Source organism: Microcaecilia unicolor, chromosome 11 (genome assembly GCF_901765095.1).
Source record: "Microcaecilia unicolor chromosome 11, aMicUni1.1, whole genome shotgun sequence".
Taxonomy (NCBI): domain Eukaryota; kingdom Metazoa; phylum Chordata; class Amphibia; order Gymnophiona; family Siphonopidae; genus Microcaecilia; species Microcaecilia unicolor.
Window position 1 is genome coordinate 81,516,937 of NC_044041.1, and position 20,472 is coordinate 81,537,408.

At 44.9% G+C, this 20,472-nt stretch overlaps 1 protein-coding gene across 1 annotated transcript in view; it reads left to right on the plus strand.

The window, feature by feature from the left end:
* The window catches only part of GIPC3 (GIPC PDZ domain containing family member 3), a 61,277-nt gene that overhangs the window by 12,739 nt on the left and 28,066 nt on the right, over positions 1-20,472 (plus strand). Inside the window, exons 2-3 of the mRNA XM_030218601.1 lie at positions 18,859-19,044; positions 20,159-20,339. Coding sequence (XP_030074461.1) covers positions 18,859-19,044; positions 20,159-20,339 — 367 coding nt within the window. The remainder of the gene's footprint in view (positions 1-18,858; positions 19,045-20,158; positions 20,340-20,472) is intronic.

Below are 20,472 nucleotides of genomic sequence, written 5' to 3' on the forward strand. Positions count from 1 at the left end.
GAAGCAGGTAATTTTTACCTTTTTATAGCGGGCAGGGGGTTCCCCGATCGATCTCCACGTGGCCTATGGCGTCGGAGGGCGAGGGCGCGAAGAATTGCTCCCCGGACCGCGTGTGCGCTTCTAGCGGGGATGCGGGGGTTTTAAAGTCTGATTCGCCCTTGTTGGGTGTCAGTTTGGAGGCCGGTCAGTGTCCCGGGTCTTCCTCCGGTGCGGCGGTTTTTCCCGCCATAAACGCCCATCCCCCGCTGCTCGCCTCCGCCATCTTGGCCGGCCACTCTGCTCGGACGGCTTCTTCTTGGGCCGCCCTTGAGCTGGGAGACGTTCATGCCATGGCCGCCCTTGATTTGGGCGACGGCAAAAAAGCGGCTAAAGTTAAGCGCCGTTCTTCCCGCGCGGCTCCTTCGCGGACTGTCGCGCCGGACGCCATCTTGGATGCGCAGCATGTTTCTCCCCCGCTCTTGCGAGCGCCGGTTGAGGGTGCGTCGAGGGCTGTGGCCCAGGCTGCTGAAATACACAGTCTGGGGGGTTTCTCCCCCGAGTTTATTTTGCTGCTGCATCAGGCCTTCCTTATGCAAAACGCTGCCCCTTCTCCCTTGTCTGACAAAGGGGTTGAGGCCCCCGGAAATAAACGCCCTCGGGTGGATTCCCAGGGCTTAGAGGACTCTGTCTCCTCTGATGTAGATGAGGGCAGCGTATCTGAGTTCTCCCAACGATCCTTTGGAGATTCCTTGGAGGAGACGGATTCCCGCTCGGATGGAGTGGATGACCCCTCTGCAGCGCGAATCTTTCGCTCAGAGGATTTGCCCAACCTGTTAGTGCAGGCCATGAGCATTTTGAAGATTTCCTCTTCAGAGGACGTCTCTCCCTCAGCCCCTGTTGGCTCCGCCATTATGCTGGGGACGAAGCGTCCGCCTAGAACCTTCCACGTGCATGATGCCATGCACACCTTAATTTCGGCTCAATGGGATGTCCCGGAAGCGAGCCTCAAAGTGGCTAGGGCTATGTCCCGCCTCTATCCTTTGCCTGAAAGTGAACGTGAGGCCTTTCTTTGGCCTACCGTGGATTCTTTAATCACTGCGGTGACTAAGAAAACGGCGTTGCCAGTGGAAGGTGGCACGGCCCTAAAGGACGCCCAAGACAGAAGATTGGAGGCGGCCTTAAGGTCGTCCTTCGAGGCGGCTGCCTTAAGTTTGCAGGCCTCAGTTTGCGGCTCCTATGTGGCCAGGGCGTGCCTGACGATTGTGCAGCGGGCTTCCCCCTCGGATCCTTCCTTGAGGGCTGATTGGCCGGCCCTGGAATCGGGCTTGGCTTATTTGGCAGACTTACTGTATGATGTCTTGAGAGCCTCGGCTAAAGGTATGGCTCAGACAATCTCTGCGCGGCGCTGGCTTTGGCTGAAACATTGGTCTGCTGACCACGCCTGGCTAAGTTACCTTTTAAAGGCAAGCTGCTCTTTGGGGTCGAGCTGGACAAAATTGTGACCGATCTCGGCACGTCTAAGGGCAAGAGGTTACCAGAGGTCAGGGCTCGGGCCAGTGGTGCTCGCCCTGGTAACTCCAGAGGACGGTTTCAGGAAGCCCGTCGGTACCGCCCGGGCAAGTCGGGCTCCTCTGCCCCCTCTTCCTTCAAAAGGAACTTCTCCCCCAAGCAGCATTCCTTTCGCAGAGACCGCCGTCCCGGAGGTGCGCCCTCCGGTCCTCCCCCAGGGTCTCGTACCCAATGACGGGGCCCTTGTCCATGGCCCAGTGCAGATTGGAGGACGCCTGTCCTCGTTTCTGGGCGAGTGGACCAGGGTAACTTCAGACGCTTGGGTTCTGGAAGTCATCAGAGACGACTACAAGCTAGAGTTCTGCCGACCCTTAAGAGATGGGTTTGTACTCTCTCCCTGCAAGTCTCCGGTCAAAGCTGTGGCAGTGCAGCAGACCTTGGACAACCTGATACGCCTGGGTGCGGTCGTTCCGGTGCCAGAAAATCAGCTTGGCAAGGGACGTTACTCCATTTACTTTGTGGTACCAAAGAAAGGAGGTTCTGTCCGGCCTATCCTCGACCTCAAAGGGGTCAATCGGGCCTTGAAAGTGCGGCACTTTCGCATGGAGACTCTCCGCTCTGTTATAGCGGCAGTGAAGGCAGGGGAGTTCTTGGCTTCCTTGGACATCAAGGAAGCGTACCTGCATATTCCCATCTGGCCTCCTCATCAACGCTTTCTGCGTTTTGCAGTCCTGGGCCGACACTTCCAGTTCAGAGCCCTACCTTTCGGGTTGGCTACTGCTCCGCGGACCTTCTCCAAAGTAATGGTGGTCATCGCGGCCTTCCTGCGAAAGGAAGGAGTACAAGTCCATCCTTATCTGGACGACTGGTTGATCCGAGCCCCCTCTTATGCAGAGTGCGGCAAAGCTGAGGACCGGGTGATTGCTCTTTTGAGCTCCCTGGGGTGGATCATCAATTGGGAGAAGAGCCAGCTGCGCCCGACTCAGTCCCTGGAGTATCTGGGAGTTCGATTCGACACCCAAGTGGGCAGAGTGTTCCTGCCAGACAATCTGATTGTCAAACTTCAGGCTCAGGTGGACCAGTTCCTAGTAGCCTCTCCTCTTCGGGCTTGGGACTATGTGCAGCTGTTGGGCTCTATGACGGCCACGATGGAAGTAGTGCCCTGGGCCAGGGCTCATATGAGACCACTACAACACTCTCTGCTGCAGCGCTGGACTCCGGTGTCGGAGGATTATGCTGTGCGCCTTCCCTTGGACCCAGCAGTGCGCAAGGCGCTGAGCTGGTGGCTGCAGACAGACAAGTTGTCTGCAGGAATGCTTCTGGTGACCCCGGAGTGGATGGTCGTCACGACGGACGCCTCTTTGTCGGGCTGGGGAGCCCACTGCTTGGGAAGGACAGCGCAGGGGCTCTGGTCTCCTGCAGAGGCAAAGTGGTCTATCAACCTCCTGGAACTCAGAGCCATTCGGTTGGCGCTTTTGGAGTTCATCCCGGTACTGGCGTTGAAGCCAGTATGGGTCCTGTCGGACAGTGCCACGGCTGTGGCCTATGTCAACCGCCAGGGAGGTACCAAGAGCGCCCCTCTAGCCAAGGAGGCCATGAATCTATGCCAGTGGGCGGAAGCGAACCTGGAACAGCTGTCAGCGGCCCACATTGCCGGAGTCATGAATGTCAAGGCGGACTTTCTCAGTCGCCATACCTTGGATCCCGGAGAGTGGCAGCTATCTGCTCAGGCGTTCTTGGACATCACGAAGCGCTGGGGCCAGCCGAGCCTAGATCTGATGGCGTCATCGGCCAATTGCCAAGTGCCGCGCTTTTTCAGCAGAGGACGGGACCCTCGATCCCTGGGAGTAGATGCTCTTCTCCAACAGTGGCCGACACAGGAGCTTCTCTATGTGTTCCCGCCCTGGCCCATGTTGGGCAGGGTGCTAGACCGGGTGGCAAAGCATCCGGGCCGGATAATCCTGGTGGGTCCGGACTGGCCCAGACGTCCCTGGTATGCGGACTTGATCAGGCTCTCAGTGGACAACCCTCTGCGGCTGCCAGTGGAGCAGGGCCTGTTGCATCAGGGTCCCGTGGTGATGGAGGATCCCTCCCCCTTTGGTCTTACGGCCTGGCTATTGAGCGGCAGCGTCTGAGAAAGAAGGGCTTCTCAGACAAGGTCATCGCCACTATGCTAAGAGCGAGGAAGCACTCTACTTCTACTGCTTACGCCAGGGTTTGGCGTACCTTTGCAGCGTGGTATGAAGCAGGCTCACTTTCTCCCTTCACTGCTCCAGTGTTGGCGTTCCTGCAAGAAGGTCTGGAGAAAGGCCTGTCGCTCAGTTCCCTTAAAGTCCAGGTAGCGGCTCTGGCTTGCTTCAGGGGCCGCCTGAAGGGCGCAGCCAGATGTGGTGCGCTTTCTCAAGGGAGTTAATCACCTGCGCCCTCCTCTGCACTCAGTGGTGCCTGCGTGGAATCTCAACCTGGTGCTAAGAGCCTTGCAGAAGCCGCCTTTTGAACCCTTGTCAAGGGCATCTCTGAAAGACCTGACGTTGAAAGCAGTCTTTTTGGTGGCTATCACTTCAGCCAGAAGAGTTTCCGAGCTCCAGGCACTCTCATGTCGAGAGCCCTTTCTGCAGTTCACTGAGGCAAGAGTGTCTATTCGCACAGTGCCTTCCTTCCTGCCCAAGATTGTTTCTCGCTTCCATGTGAATCAGCAGCTCTGTCTCCCTTCCTTTCGTAGGGAGGACTACCCAGAGGAATACTCTGCTCTCAAATATCTGGATGTGAGACGAGTCATCATCAGATACTTGGAAGTGACCAATGATTTCCGGAAGTCGGATCATCTGTTTGTCCTGTTTGCTGGTCCTCGTAAGGGTCTGCAGGCTGCTAAGCCTACAGTGGCAAGATGGGTCAAGGAAGCCATTGCAGCGGCTTATGTGGCCGCGGGGAAGGTGCCGCCTATCCAGCTGAAGGCTCACTCCACTAGAGCTCAGGCGGCCTCGATGGCAGAGGCCGGGTCCGTCTCCTTGGAAGAAATTTGCAAGGCGGCAACTTGGGCATCGGCCCATACCTTCTCCAGGCATTACCGCTTGACTGTGGCGGCTCGGGCGGAGGCCCGATTTGGAGCTTCAGTGTTGCGGTCAGGGATTTCTATGTCCCGCCCTGGGTGAGTACTGCTTCGGTACATCCCACCAGTCTATGGATTGATCAGCATGATGATATCGAAGGTAAAATTATGTATCATACCTGATAATTTTCTTTCCATTAATCATAGCTGATCAATCCATAGCCCCTCCCAGATATCTGTATTGTTTATATTCTGGTTTCATTTCAGGTTCAAGTTTAGTCTTCAGTTCCTGTTCAGGAGGACTTCGTGTTCAAGTTTTTCAATGGATTCTTCAAGAGTTGAGACAAATTTGTGTTACAGTGAGCTGCTGCATTCCTCTCCCCTCCGTTTTACGTGGCTGGATTGAGACTTAAATTCTGCCGGCGCTCCCTCCCGCTTCGTGCGGCAGTAGGGCAGCTTTGTACCCCTCCCGCTTCGGCGGTGTTAGGGTCAGTCAGCTCCTCCCGCGGTTGCGGTTGCAGGATAAGCCAGATCCCCCCGCATCGGTGGGTGTGGTGTCCCTCCCCCGCTCCGCGGGGATGAGCTGGACGGATTCCCCTCCCCCACTTGTGTGGGGATGAGCTGGGTTAATTCCCCCCCCCCCCCCCCCCGTTTCGGCGGTGGTGAGCTGGGCAGAGTGTCCCTTTGTGGGTGTAATTCTCTAAGTGCTGAGTCCTGTGGATGGAGCTTGGATATCGACATACTGAGGAGTTTCCGGCAGCACATGACCACATATAGGGAGGCAAAAGGATTGCTCTCTATCTCCACCTGCTGGTAGATGGACACAACCCACCAGTCTATGGATTGATCAGCTATGATTAATGGAAAGAAAATTATCAGGTATGATACATAATTTTACCTTAAATGGCCCCATCACAGAAGGTGAGTTGATGCTGGCGCTTCAGCAGAGTAATATACAAAAAGCACCGGGGTTAGATGGGTATACTATAGCATATTATAAGATAGTTCAAGAACAGGTGACACAACCTTTGTTAAATCTCTACAATGATATGGCAGCCTCTGGGGCAAAGTCAGACACACTGAACATGGCAAAAGTAATAGTGTTGTTGAATCCCGGGAAGGATGGGAAAGAAGTAGGGTCATTTATTATTTATTTATTTATTTTTATTTATTTATTGCATTTGTATCCCACATTTTCCCACCTATTTGCGGGTTCAGTGTGGCTTACAATACATTGTGAGTCATGGAATTACATTGGTTACAATATGGTTATGGGTTATATTGAGAAGAGTTATGGGAAGACAGTCGAAGTCAAACATATTTTGGGAAAACAAGTCAAAGTCAAACATAGTTTGGGAATGGAACAGTAGAATGTAACAATGGGGAAGTGATCGGCGATAGAACAATGGCGAGAGAACATTAGGGTATAACAGTTCCATCTGTGGGTAGAGTTTTAAGTGTGGTGAGAATAAGGGGAAGAGAGATCAGAAGAGAGTGTATTGCCCTATCTCTGTTAGTGCGTAAGGACTTCATATGTTTTGATTCTTGCCATAGCTTTTCTCGAAGAGGTGAGTTTTCAATAGTTTGCGGAAGTGGGTTAATTCATAAATCATTTCCAGGTTGCGTGGTAGTGTATTCCAGAATTTCGTGCTTGTGTAAAAGAAGGTTGAGGCATGCAGTGCTTTGTATTTTATGCCTTTGCACTTAGGGAAGTGGAGATTGAGGAAAGTTCGGGATGATCTTTTGGCATTTCTGGGTGGCAGGTCTATTAAGTCAGACATGTATGCAGGGGCCTCACCATGAATGATCTTGTGGACCAAGGTACATACTTTAAAGGTGATACGTTCCCTGAGTGGGAGCTAGTGCAGTTTCTCACGTAAGGGTTTTGCACTTTCGTATTTTGGTTTTCCGAAGATGAGTCTGGCTGCTGTATTCTGGGCTGTTTGAAGTTTCCTCAGTATTTGTTCTTTGCAGCCTGCGTATAGTGAGTTGCAGTAGTCCAGATGACTGAGTACGAGTGATTGCACTAGGCTGCGGAAGACAGATCTTGGAAAGAATGGTTTTATTCTTTTCAGTTTCCACATGGAGTAGAACATCTTTTTGGTTGTGTTGTTCGCGTGAGTTTCGAGTGTTAGGTGGCGGTCGATAGTGACTCCAAGGAGTTTTAGAGTTTCTGAGATTGGCAGATTTAGTTTAGGTGTGGTAATAGCGGTAAATTTCTTTGTGTTGTATTGGGAGGTAAGTATGAGGCATTGAGTTTTTTCTGCGTTCAGTTTCAATCGGAATGCATCTGCCCAGGTATTCATGATGTGTAGACTTTGGTTGATTTCATTGGAGATTTCATTAATGTCTTGTTTGAAAGGGATAAATATCGTTACATCATCTGCATATATGTAAGGGTTGTGGTTTGATAGAAGTTTTGCCAAGGGAATCATCATTAGGTTGAAAATAGTTGGCGATAGGGGAGATCCCTGCGGTACTCCGCATTCAGGTGTCCATGTAGCAGACGTGGTTGAATTTGATGTAACCTGATATGAGCGTAAGGTTAGGAATCCTTTGAACCAGTTTAGGATGTTGCCTCCTATGCCAAAATATTCGAGTATGTGTAGTAGGATTTCGTGATCGACCATATCAAAGGCACTTGACATGTCAAATTGTAAGAGGAGTATATTGGTGCCGGTTGCAATCATTTGTTTAAATTTGGTCATCAGGGTAATTAGTACTGTTTCTGTACTGTGGTTTGACCGGAATCCTGATTGGGCATCATGTAGTATTGAGAACTTGTTGAGATAGTTTGTGAGTTGTTTGGTTACCATCCCTTCGGTTATTTTGGTTATTAGTGGTATAGATGCTACTGGTCTATAGTTAGTTATTTCGCTTGCGTTTTTCTTTGTGTCTTTGGGTATTGGGGTGAGTAAAATTTTTCCTTTGGGAAAAGTCCATTTTGTAGCATGAAGTTCACATGGTTTGTTAGGTCTGTTATAAATTGTTGAGGAGCTGATTTCATGAGGTTGTTTGGACAGATGTCTAGTTTGCATTGGGATTTGGCAAATTTTTTGAGTGTTTTAGAGATGGAGTCTTCTGATATTTATTCGAATTTGGTCCAGATCCTATCTGCTGGATATATTCCGTCTTCAGGGTCTAGGCAGTTTAGGAGTGTGGCGTATTCGATAGGGCTGGTGGGTATTTTGAGTCGTAATTGTATAATTTTCTCCTTGAAGTATTTCGCGAGGTCGTCGACCCCTGGTGTATCTTTGTTGTTGTTTGTAACTGGTGTGGTGTCCAGCAATTTATTTACAAGGTAGAAGAGTTTGTGTGTGTCTCTGTAGTTTGGGCCAATCATTGTTTTGTAGTGTAGTCTTTTAGTCTGTTTTATGGTATATTTGTATGTCCTCCAGAGTGATTTCCAGGCGTTCAATGTGTGTTCATCTTTCTTTTTGTTCCATGCGCGTTCTAACTTTCTGACTTGTGTTTTGAGTTCTTTCAGCTTCTCGGTGAACCATGGGTTTGATTTTTTCCTATGTGATGTCCTGGTTTGGATTGGGGCAATTGTGTCTAATGTCTTACATATGTCGTCCCATTCTTGGAGGAATTGAATGGTGTCAGTGTTTGTTGACCATTCATTTTGGTAGACTTGTCGCCAGAATGCTGTGGGGTCTATTTTTCCTCTCGTAGTGTATGTTGTTCATTCCTGTTTATTGGCTGCATTCGTACGTATTTTTCGCCAGTGGAGGGATACAGGCCCATATCCCTATTAAACTGTGACGTAAAAATCTATGCTAAGATCTTGGCCAATCGACTATCTAGGGTACTGCCAGACCTGATTGCATCCCCACAAGTGGGATTTGTGAAAGGACGATCTGTGGGGAGCAATGTTCGGGCGCTAGAGATTGTGGAGATGCGGAAAAGGCCTTCCCTGTTGGTCAGTTTCGACGCAGAGAAGGCCTTTGATTGTGTAATTTGGAACTTCATGTTCAAAGTGCTGGAAAGAGTTGGAATGGATGGTCAATTTCGTGCGGCAGTGGGAGCGCTCTACTCGAACCCACAGGCATTTATGTGGGTCAATGGGGAGCAGTCGGCACTGTTTCAGATCAGGAGGGGCACCCGGTAGGGGTGTCCATTGTCCCCACTGCTATTTGTGTTCGCACTGGACCCACTGATTAGAGAAATTGAGGCCCACCCAGAAGTGGAGGGGGTGACGGGAACATCCTCGTTTAGGTTTCCGCGTTCGCGGATGACATATTAGTGCATCTCACACACCCCAGTCAATCGTTGAGAGCATTGTTGGAGTTGTTCCAGGAGTACGGGGACTTTGCAGGGCTTAAAATTAACTATTCTAAATCACTAGCGTTGACAGCCCATGCAAATGTGAAGACAGAGTGGGGAGCAGGTTTCCCGCTTAAGTGGGCGTCTGACTTCCTTCCATATTTAGGGGTGAGGATCTCTATGAAAACATCCAAGTTATACCAACTAAATTTTACTAATTTATTGGACAAAATGAAGAGCCGGCTGAGTATGTGGGGAGCATTACCGCTTAACTTGCATGGGCGGATACACTTGTTTTGAATGGTCGAATTTCCGAGATGGCTCTACACGTTCTGTTACAAGAAGTGATTTATCTTGGGGGAAAGAGCTCTAGAGCACTCGCTAATGTTTATAATTTTTAATATATATATATTTATTTTAAATTCTCCACCAGTTGCCGATTAAAGCAACAAGATCTACAATTAGACTGAATGAAAGGAATTAAGTATATTTATTGGATTGCATTAACCTGCCTTACCAGGTTTAAGAAAGAACTATATATATATATATATATATATATATATATATATATATATATATATATATATATAATATAGCTTCAAAAGGGTTTATTAAGTTACAATATGACTAATGCAATCGTATAAATAAGGTTACAAGTGAGAGAGAGTTCTTTTAAGAGATCTTTACAGAGAATCTGTGCTTAAAGTAAGGTAACAAATCTAGATCAAAAGTTATGTTACTTACAAGTCCTGGTTACAAAGTATGAGCAACTTGAGGTAAGCACATGGTTAGGAGAGGTCCTCATAGCAGGCAGGTGAGCTGCAGGTCAGGTCCCAAGAAGCTGGCAGGTCCCAAGAGCTTTTTGAGCTGGGCTTTTATACAGTCTGTTTGCAGGGAAATATGAGTGCATGTCCTGTGTGCATTTGCTTCCTGGTTTGCACACGACCCTGAGTAGTTGCAAAGCATTGTGGTATCTTGGTCTCATGTCTTATGACATCACAAGACTTGCTGACAAATGGTTTATTGAAGTGCAAGGCTTCCTGCTTGAATTTCTGTGATAGATACTCCTCTGATAAGATTTGTCTGGGGCGGCCAGCAGGTGTCCTTTGTCTTTAGTAGCTGGATTTTACACCTTTCCTGCCTGCCTGTCTCCTTGCCTCTACTGGTTACCTTTGATCTTTGTTGTGTTGATCAGCCAGGCTTTTTGATCAGAGGAAGAGAGTAAATTTAAAACTTTATAACAGTCTTACTTGAGAATAGTCTTTTGTCAAAGGGGGAGGAAGGGGGAGCACTGAGTTTCCCAGTAAAAAGGGAGGGGGAGATGAGCTTGGAGTGAAAGCCAGTTTCTGCTGCAGTTTCAATATGTTTTTAAAGCTGTACAAATATATTGGTATATATATATATGTATCTGATCCAACACAACATCATGCTACATATATTTCAATAATCCTGACAATTAAACTGATACCATTACAATTCCAGGTGCTGCCCCTGTGGCTTAGGCATAAGGATCTTAAGCAGTTGTACCAACACCTAAGGAGGTTTGTGTGGAGAGATGCTAAACCGAAACTTCCATTGAAATTACTCATGGGCTCATGGAGGGAAGGGGGCATGGGGCTTCCAAATATCCACAGATATAACCAAGCCTGTTTGTTGAGACATCTGGGGGATTGGCTGCTAGGAAGGCAGGATTATACACCACGGAGTATGGAATACGAGTTTTTTAAGCCACTCCATCCACACTACTTATTGCATTGCGCTAGGAGAGTAATACCAGCACACATTACTGGGACCCCTGAGGGAAGTATGGAGGGAATTAAACAAGATATGGGGCTTAGAGGCAGATGTCTCAGACCTAATGCCACTGCAGGGCAACCCACAATTTGCCCCAGGTTTGGAGAACAAAATATTCTGCAGATGGACAGAATTGGGGATCATGAGACTTGAGCATGTCCTGGATACAAGGGGGAAGATCTTATCTCTGGGAGCCTTGGGAGTTGGTATTAATATGAACCATCTATTTGCATATTACCAGTTGGCTCATTATGTTAGATCCTTGGACCACAATAAGCTGGAGAAGGGTCATGGACGTAGGCTTCGGGTTTTTTTTGGGTCGATTCCCGGAGATAGGCTGTCTGTATCAGGCCTACAGAGAGCCATAGGGGAGCTAGAAGGGGAGAGGGGCACGGACCCTATTCGTCAAAGATGGGTGGTGGATTTGGGACAACCGCAGTTGGAGTTAGATTTCCGCAAACTGATAGCACGCATTCCTCAGATATCAGTAAATGCAGGCCTACGAGAATGTCAATATCGTATAACTTATAGTGCTTATATGGCCAAAAGTCAACTGTTTAAATTTGGGGGGGTTGTGGATCCGCTTTGTGTGAAATGTGAACAGGGGGAGGGTACGTTGCTTCACTCCCTCTGGGCCTGTCATAAGATTCAGGCCTTTTGGAAACAGATATTCCAATATCTGGAGTCCTTGGTACATGCCCGGATTCCATTCTCGCCGCAGGGGATCTTATTGGATAAATATGAAGTATTTAGGCTTCATGGTAAAGGGCCCAGCAGCTTATCCGTAAGGCCAGTATGGTTGGGAAGAAGGTAATTATGGGCTCCTGGATGAGTGAGTCGCCGCCAGACTTCTGGCATTGGAGGAATAAATTACATGAACTTTTGTTACTGGAACGTAGGGGAGTGGGATCTTCCCCAAAGAGGCGGAAAGCATTCCTGGCAGTCTGGGAGCCCTATATACAATCACTGTCACCCAGTGGTGTGCTGGTAAATTTTTAACAACAGGCTCTCTCTCCGGTCCACCTCGGTGCGCCCCCCCCCCCCATCCACCTCTGCGCCCCCCCCCCCAAAATTGCAGAGCTGGCTATAGCCAGGGGGGGGGGGGGGGGGCAATGCATTACTCTCTCCAGGAAAAAAAATTAAATGATCCCAGGTTCCAATCTAATTCATGTTTAATGTGGGATAAAATGCCATAAATAAGTAAATAAATATAAACTTTTAATGTTGAGCACCTGATTCTCAAAGTGAACATATTCCAAACGCTATAATGAAAATAAAATTATTTTTTTTCTACCTTTGTTGTCTGGTGACTGTTTTTCTGATCATGCTGGCCCAGTATCCGATTCTGCTGCTATCTGTCCTCTTAACTTCGTTTCCAGGGCTTCCTTTCCATTTATTTCTTTCCTCCTTTCTTCTTCATTTCTGGTCCTCAGCTTCTGCCTATCTTCTTCATCCATGTGCAGTTTTTCTCCTCTCTTCCTTTTCCCTCATCTCATCTCCTTCCTCACTCTTCTCTCCCCTCCATCCATGTCCAGCATTTCTTCTCTCTCCCCTCCTCTCCCCTGCCCTGCATGCACCCATACCCAGCGACCCCCTCCACCCATGTCCAGCAGCGACTCCCTTTTTCCCCCTGCCACCCCCTCCCAAGTTGTATCGCGAATTCTTCTCCTCCCTCCCGATCCGGTCCCTCACCACCCGCTTGTTTTTTGAATTCTTCGGAGCAGGCACTCTTGCCTGCCCGCTTCCAGCGCTGACTGTCCTCTCTTGCCGATTCGCTATTCAAAATGGCCACCGAGACTTCAGCCGAAGTCTCGCGAGGCCGCCTCTGGAAGTCTCGGTGGCCATTTTTAAAGCACGAATCGGCAAGGGAGGACAGTCAGCGCTGGAAGCGGGCAGGCAAGACTGCCTGCCCCGAAGAATTCAAAAAACAAGCAGGCGGTGAGGCGGATCCGGAGGGAGGGAGGAGAGCCAGAGCCAGAGCCGGCTCGCTATTTTCAACAACCGGCTCGCAAGCCGGAAGAAAATTTAACAACCGGCTCTTGCGAGCCGGCTCCAGCACACACCACTGCTGTCACCTAAAGCTCGTAGCTTAATATTTAATAAGCTCTGAAAGGAACGATTCCGGTTTTTTTTCCGCTTTCTCTTTCTTTTCTTTCTCTTTTATCACATAACATGCTATTTGTTTCATCACTTTGTTGGAGATATCATTAGCCTGAACTTTGCAATAGAGGGGGGGCTTGTAATAGAAATTTGGATGACAACTGGCATCACTGTGGACGTCATGAATGTATGGTTCTCTATAAGTATTAGTGTATTCATTTTAAAGGTTGTATATTCTTTGCTGAGTCATCAATAAAATCTAAAAAACTGGAGGGGAGGAGGGACGGGTTATTGTGGGGGAAGGGGAAGAAAAATGGAAAACTAATTGACGTTGGAAGAAGTACTGACTGGTGTATTAGAAATGTTATTGGTTGAAAGGTTGTGAATGTATTATCTCTTGCATAATACATCAATAAACAGATTTAGACATAATACAATGTTAGTAAATACTAATGATACACTTAATTAACATGCATTAGTACATTCAACAAACATATATACAATGCTAAAGATTTTCTACAATACAGCTTACCATGTAGCTGAGGAACCAAGAGCACATATATGATGGGAACAAGATGTGTGGTACAGAGTCAGTTGGGATAATTTGATGGGTTAGCTAAAATCAAGGCAAGTTCTTTGTGTAGTTAAGCAAGAGATAAGGAACTGATCTACATTACAGTATGTGTAGTGTGCAAGCTAGTCCAGGTGCAGAATGGGAGAAGAGCCAGGCTTTCACCTGCTTCCTGAAGTAGAGGTAGTCTCGAGTGATACATAGCCCCTCTGGAAGTAAATTTGAGACCGTGGGGGTTACTCCTGAGAAGGCTTGCTGGTGGAATGCAGTGGTATATTATAAATATGCACTTGCCTTTTTTTATTACTACTATTTCACAGGGAAGTATTGAATAATGAGGGAAGGGCTGCCTTCATGCAGAAGTTCTGTCCAGAATCAGTCTAAATGTGGCAATATTGTCCAGTTCAGCACACTATTAGCTGCCAAGTTCATACAAAGTTAATTATGTTCAGTGGAAAATAAATCTGTTGGTTCAAGCTGCTTGCTATGTGAATACTTCATCACTGTTTAATTATTGCTACTAAGTATTACATATTAAGGGCATTTGCTTTAAACTTTGTTTTAATTAATTTATCCAGTCCTTACATGTAAATGGTTTTGCTTTTAAAATCGAAAGGTGAATCCTAAGGGTGGTTGAACAATTAGGTATAAACTGTGTTGTTTTTGACTTTACTTCTTTTGGACTGCTTTGGGTCCTACTGATCTGTACATCTGCTGTCTAGAATTTTGGAAGATGGAAACGAGAAAAAAAATTAAGTTTTGGATGTACTCTGTAGAAGCTATTGTTTAATTTGCAATGTATGGGGAGCCAGGAATAAAATGAGCCCTGAGGCAGATAACTCGAGCTAATCTTTAGTAAAAGACCCCCAAAGTGAAAAATAAATGAATAAAAGTATGTATGTATAAATAAATAAAATAGAGGGTATTACCTTAAATGAGGGCACTCAATGTATCAAAGGTTGCCGATACTGGATCCCGTGTACATTAAAAAAAAAAAAGCATTCTCCTTTGTAAAATATAAATATAAAAGATAAATAGCTTAAGGGGTCATACAGAACAGGCTTCAAAAAGGAAAGCAAACACAATGGGATTTCTATTATTGATCAGCTTGTAAGGATCATATTGAGCTGATCTCACTAATTCCTACATAGAAAACAGGCAGACAGAGAATACTGCTTGAACAGCTTGCCAGAATAAGATAGTACAGATCTCATTTACAAAAGCATCAGCATCTCTACCTGCAAATGTGCTGGGATCATCGAAACAGTGACATTTCTTAGGACTATATAGTTCAAATCTCACATTAAAAGCTATGCGACCCAAACTGAAAACAGAGATTCAAAATGCCATAGAGAAATTGTAAAAAGCACATTTTAAACGGGAATCTTGTACGTTAAAATTGCAAAATACACCCTGTATCAAACTATTTCAGACAACTACATATCAATACAAGAAAGGAGTTAATTAAAGAGTGATTTAACTTGATTAAAAACACCAGAACAATACAAAAAAAAATGTGATTTTTAAAGGGGCATTTGTTCTAAAATAAAGTGAAAGTAAAAACAGCCATAGGGATAAAATAAACTTGTCTTACCTTAAAAACTGTTCAAATACACTTGTTTTGGAAAGCAGTAATGGGACAAAAACATCAAGTGTAGTGGGCCTAGATGGAAACAAGAAGCGGAGCCTCTCCAGAAGGACAAGAGAACCTAAAGCTGCAATGATTTTGTATGTAGATATCTTCTGACCTGAAAAGCTCAAGGGTCCACCAATAAATCTGCTTCTTCCCATCTGAAGCTCCCCTTCTTGTTTCCATACACTTGAATTTTTTTTTTCTGCTGTTTTGGTTTGTGTTGCTGTTTCCCTCTGTTTTGCTTCCAAAACAATCATGGGCACAGCTTCCTGCATAAAATAGAGTAAAATTGCTTCAAAAAGAGCAGTGTGGCCCAATGCAGGGTCAAATTTCAAAATTGCATCAAAATATTTAAAAAAATCAATAAGGGTACTTAATTTTTTTTAAGCGGTTCCTCTTTCAAAACACGGAAGAGGGGTACTGAAATCAAAGTAGAAATAAAAAAATAAACTAAAAAGAATTAAAAATAAATGAATCAAAATCGATAAGTAAAGCAACTAAAACATAAAAAAAATGTCCTTTTTGTATTAGAGTTTGTATGTATTTATGTGTTTAATGTAAAAATGTACTAATGTGTCCACATTTGTGTAAGATACACCAGTAATATAATGGTGTGCCATACCAATGAGTCAGTTATCTAATGAATGGAGTACCCCCCCCCCCCCCCCCCACCAGGAAAATACAATTAAAAATGTATAGGTCACTGAAATATACAATGTTTTCTCATAAAAATCATAAAAGTACAGTTAAGTCAAGAGCTTGGTTTAGTCCATGAGAATGGATTGTGTCCATTTCAAAAATAAATAAATAAAATTTAATGCTAAAAGATGCAGGTTCATGCACTTGGGCTACAAGGGAACGGTACAGTTTAGGGGGTGTAGAACCTTTGTGCATACAAAAGGAGTGGGTGTGATCATATGTGACAATCTTAAGGTGGCCAAACAGGTAGAAAAGGCAATGGCGAAAGCTAGAAGGATGCTTGAGCGCACAGGGAGAGGAATGGCCAATAGGAAAAAGGAGGTGATGATACCCCTATATAAGACTCTGTTGAGACCTCATTTAGAATATTGTGTACAATTCTGCAGACTGCACCTTCAAAATCATATAAACAGGATGGAGTCAGTCCAGAGGGTGGCTACTAAAATGGCCAGTGGTCTTTGTCATAAAGCGTATGGAGACAGACTTAAAAATCTCAATATGTATACTTCAGAAGAAAGGCAGGAGAGGGGAGATATGATAGAGACCTTTAAATACCTGTGCAGCATAAATGCACAGGAGGCAAGTCTCTTTCAATTGAAAGGAAACTCTGGAATGAGGGGGCATAGGTGAAAGGGGATAGACTCAGAACTAACCTGAGGAAATACTTCTTCACGGAAAGGGTGGTGAATTCATGGAATAGCCTTCTGGTGGAAGTGGTGAAGATGAAAAAAGTATCTGAATTAAAGAGAGCTTGGAACAAGTACAAAGAATCTCTAATGGAGTGATATAGAAAGTAGATGGCATGGAAGGGCAGACTTGATAGACCATTTGGTCTTTATCTGCCTACAGTTTTCTATGTATGCTACCTCATGGCATTGGTGATTGGTGGGTGGATATATTGAACCACCGGTGAAGTGCTGATGTCAGCAGGGAAACAAGATGGCGGAAGTCAGTTAAAGATTTGTGAGGAGAGAGAGGGGCGGAGCAAGATGGCGGCACTCTAAGCTCCTCGTGAATGGTCTAGGTGAGCTTACTGCGTTTTCTTTCCTGTTCGGGCTTTCCTGTGAATATTTTTCCTTTTTTCTTACCTTGTTACTATGCCTCATACGAAGAGAAAAGGATCCGTGAAGGCCGGGGCCCCGCCAGCCAGAACTTCATCGCCTACGCAGCAAAGCCTAGAAAGATTCATCACGAGGCAGTCCACCTTACCTGCGATCGGAGATCCCGCTGAACTTTCGGCTCAAGGAGAAGCCGAGCTGTTGGGATTGGACATAACATTGTCCCCTCTGACGCTCTTTCCACCGCTGCATCCAGCTGGAGTTGCCCATCGGGGCGGAACCTCGACCCATGAAGACGGGGGAGGTGTAACGCGTCTGGGACCCGAGGCCGAACTGCCAGCTGAGGCTCAGAGAACTGTGGTTCCCTTGTCGAGACCAGAAACATCTAAGGTCTCCTCTGCGATGGTAACGCTGGAGGCCATTTGGAAGATACTCCAGCGTTTGGATTGTACCGTGATGAACTCAACAGGCCAAATAGAGACACTTGTAAGTATTGTTCAAAGTTTGTCTACGGCATTTATATCGATGAAAAATGAAGTAAATGAAAAAATAAACTTTTTGAATGAAGAAACGAGTAAAATAAAGGAAACTTCTGTGCAGTTGATAAAGGATAATACATTGATACACAGTAAACTGGAACAATTTGAGAACTATAATCGAAGGTTAAACCTTCGTTGGTTGAACTTTCCACTAACATTTGTGTATACTCCTCTGGATATATTTAAACGATATTTGATATATAAATGATATATTTAAAACTTAAAATATTCCCCGGAAAATATACTGCCTTTAAATAAAATATACTATTTGCCTCAGAAAAAAAGTAAAGAAGATTCACAGAACTTTCCACAAGTACAAGGAGATCTGAATGTTTCAGATATTTTGGAAACATCTTTGATATCAGTAACAGAGAGACAAACATTGCTTGTATCATTTATTTTTCAGCAAGACCAAGAAGCTGTGAGAAGAATGGCTTTAAAAAAATTTGCAAACACCATTTTATGGGGGTAAAATATGGGTTTTTCCCGATGTTACCAAGCAAACCCAAGAGAGGAGAAAAGAATTTCTTGCATTAAGATCAGCAACGACAGCTTTGGGTGCTTCATTTAACTTAAATTACCCCTGTAAATGTAACATAAAATACTTGGAAGTTAAATATGTTTTTTTTCTACCTGACCATTTAAAACAATTTCTTGATAAAACAAAATTGTGAAGCTTGTTGGACTCACACGGTTAAGATCTATGGTTAAAAGAAATGTATTAATTTTTGGTGGATAAAGTGTTAAGCTTTTCTTTATTTTCAACGTTTGAAGCTTATCTCCTGAGTTTATAACTGCTCCTGTCCCCCATTATTGGTGGTCTAGTACAAGACGTAAAATGGTTTACTTTAATTATATAATTTCCAAAAATTTATATGTCTGAGCTTTCTTGTTCAAGTTGTAAAGCTTGTAAAATTTATAAATTTATAAATAAAGAATTTAAAAAAAAAAGGTTTGTGAGGAGAGTGCCAAATTTTGATACTAAGTTCCGATTAAGCCTTTTCAAAAGTTTTTTTTTTTTTTTTTTTTTAATATAAGTTGTTTTTTTGAATTTGTAGCACTGCATACCTGATGAGGCCTGAGGGTAAAACGGGTCCCTTTGGGAAAAGATAAGTGCACTGCATGCTATACAGAATTTCATGTTGTTAATTATGAATGTGTTTAGTAAGTCACAGGCAAAGTTGTTAATTCTGTTCCAAAGGGTTTTTATGGCCGATGATGGGGTCTAGTGAGTATAGCTCTAATTCAGCACTCTACAGACCGGTCCATAGGGTGCTGTATTACCACGGACTTCTGACTGTATTTTGTTTAGGATACTTTAGTAATGCAAACCGCATAGATGGCTTACTGATTGGCATCATAACAAATCATAATAAATTTGGAACTTAATTAACCAAGAGCTATTTCCATTCTTAGACAGCAAATTCTGGCCTAGGTCATCTGCCCTGATGCTTTAAGTGGCAGGTAGATTGTTAGAAAGCCTTGCTGCCCCTCCGCTTATGCTTGTCTGTCTACAGTAAGGCAATGAATTATGATATAATTGGCATGCTTATGATGTTATATGTGCTTTGATTTTATAAATTCTAAATCATTATTGGCTAAATGGAGGTGTGATTGACAAATGTAATAAATATATAAATAAGATGTGTTCTCTGCCATAGATTCTGTTCTGTACCTTGAACACATACAAGGTGGACATGCAGAAGCTGCTGGGGGGTCAGATTGGTCTGGAAGATTTTATCTTTGCTCATGTCAGAGGTGAAACAAAGGAGGTGGAAATAACCAAGACTGAAGATGCCTTGGGGCTGACAATTACAGACAACGGAGCTGGCTATGCTTTCATTAAGGTAAGTACATTTACTCCAGTCAGGAGCTGTCATGAGACCTGGGACTTCTGGAAGGCTTATACTCCCTCAGAAATAATTCAACAGTGGGAGAAATTATTCAAGTACCAGGGAGCAGGTTGGTTTGGAAGCTAATCTCCATCACCATCCTGCCCAGTAACAGAGCCAAAGTTTTTATCACATCAAAACATTTCCTTCCACCTCCCAACTAATGGCTAATATTTTTCTTTGGGGGGGGGGGGGTGCATTCTAATCCATTTTAAGATTCATTTACTATTATCATTTATTTTCTCTTCTACTTCAGGGATCCTTTTACTAAGCTACGAGAAAAAAGGTCTTGCGGTAGTGGTGCGGTTACTGCAGTGGGTAAAAAGCCCCTATAAAAATGGTCATGTGGAAAGATTACTCTTACTGTGTGGCCATGTTGGGGGGAGTACTTCAGGTGACAGTAAGGGCTCACATGGAAATGGCACACACTCGAGGTGGAACTACCGCTGGCGGTCGCATTGAGCCGGTGGTAGTTCTGAGTTAGCATGCAGTAAGCCCGCATTGGGCTTACTGATGCTTTGTAAAACATTTTATTTGCCAAAAAAGGCCTGCTGAATTTATGCAAGTACAGCTGTTTGAGCAACTGTAACAAAATAAAAGATACCCAGTCCCATGTTGGGTTTTTTTTTTTTTCATGCATTCTAGTTTTACAGAGAAATATGATAAAAGCATGAAATGATAACCAGGCAAGCTTGCTTTGGGCCAATTGCCCATACCAGTGTTTCAGGCTGTTGCTCCCTTCTGACCACTGAATGACAATGTGGCATGTTCTGGTTGTTAGAGTCACCCAGTGTTGTCATGCATGTTGATGATCATCTCATGTTATTAGTTCTCCTTATTTCCCAGAGGAGCTCTGTGACTTTATGGACATGTTGTGCAGTGTTCATATACTTCAGAATGAAGATAAGTGTGCTGCCAAATTACCAATATAGATGTAACATAAAATTGGCCTGTACCCAACAAAGACATTTTTCATCAGCAAACTGAGTTAGGGTCTCCTTTAGAATGGGGTGGTGTACTAAGAGATTAGACCTGTTTGATCTTCTGTATATTACCCTCACCCTTGCAGAGAATTAAAGAAGGGAGCATCATTGACCAACTCCAAACTGTGTGTGTTGGTGATAATATTGAGGCTATCAACGACCAGACCATTGTGGGCTGCCGTCACTACGATGTTGCCAAGATGCTAAGGGAGCTTCCTAAATCACAGACATTCACCCTGCGACTGGTTCAGCCAAAAAGAGCATTTGGTAAGCCAAAGCAAAACTGTTAACTCAATAGTGATGCGATTTTCTTCATAAATAAATAAATTTACCTAGATGTATGATTCAACATGTCATATAACTTGTCACTTGAGTTAAGTTGGATTATGGTGCTTTCTGA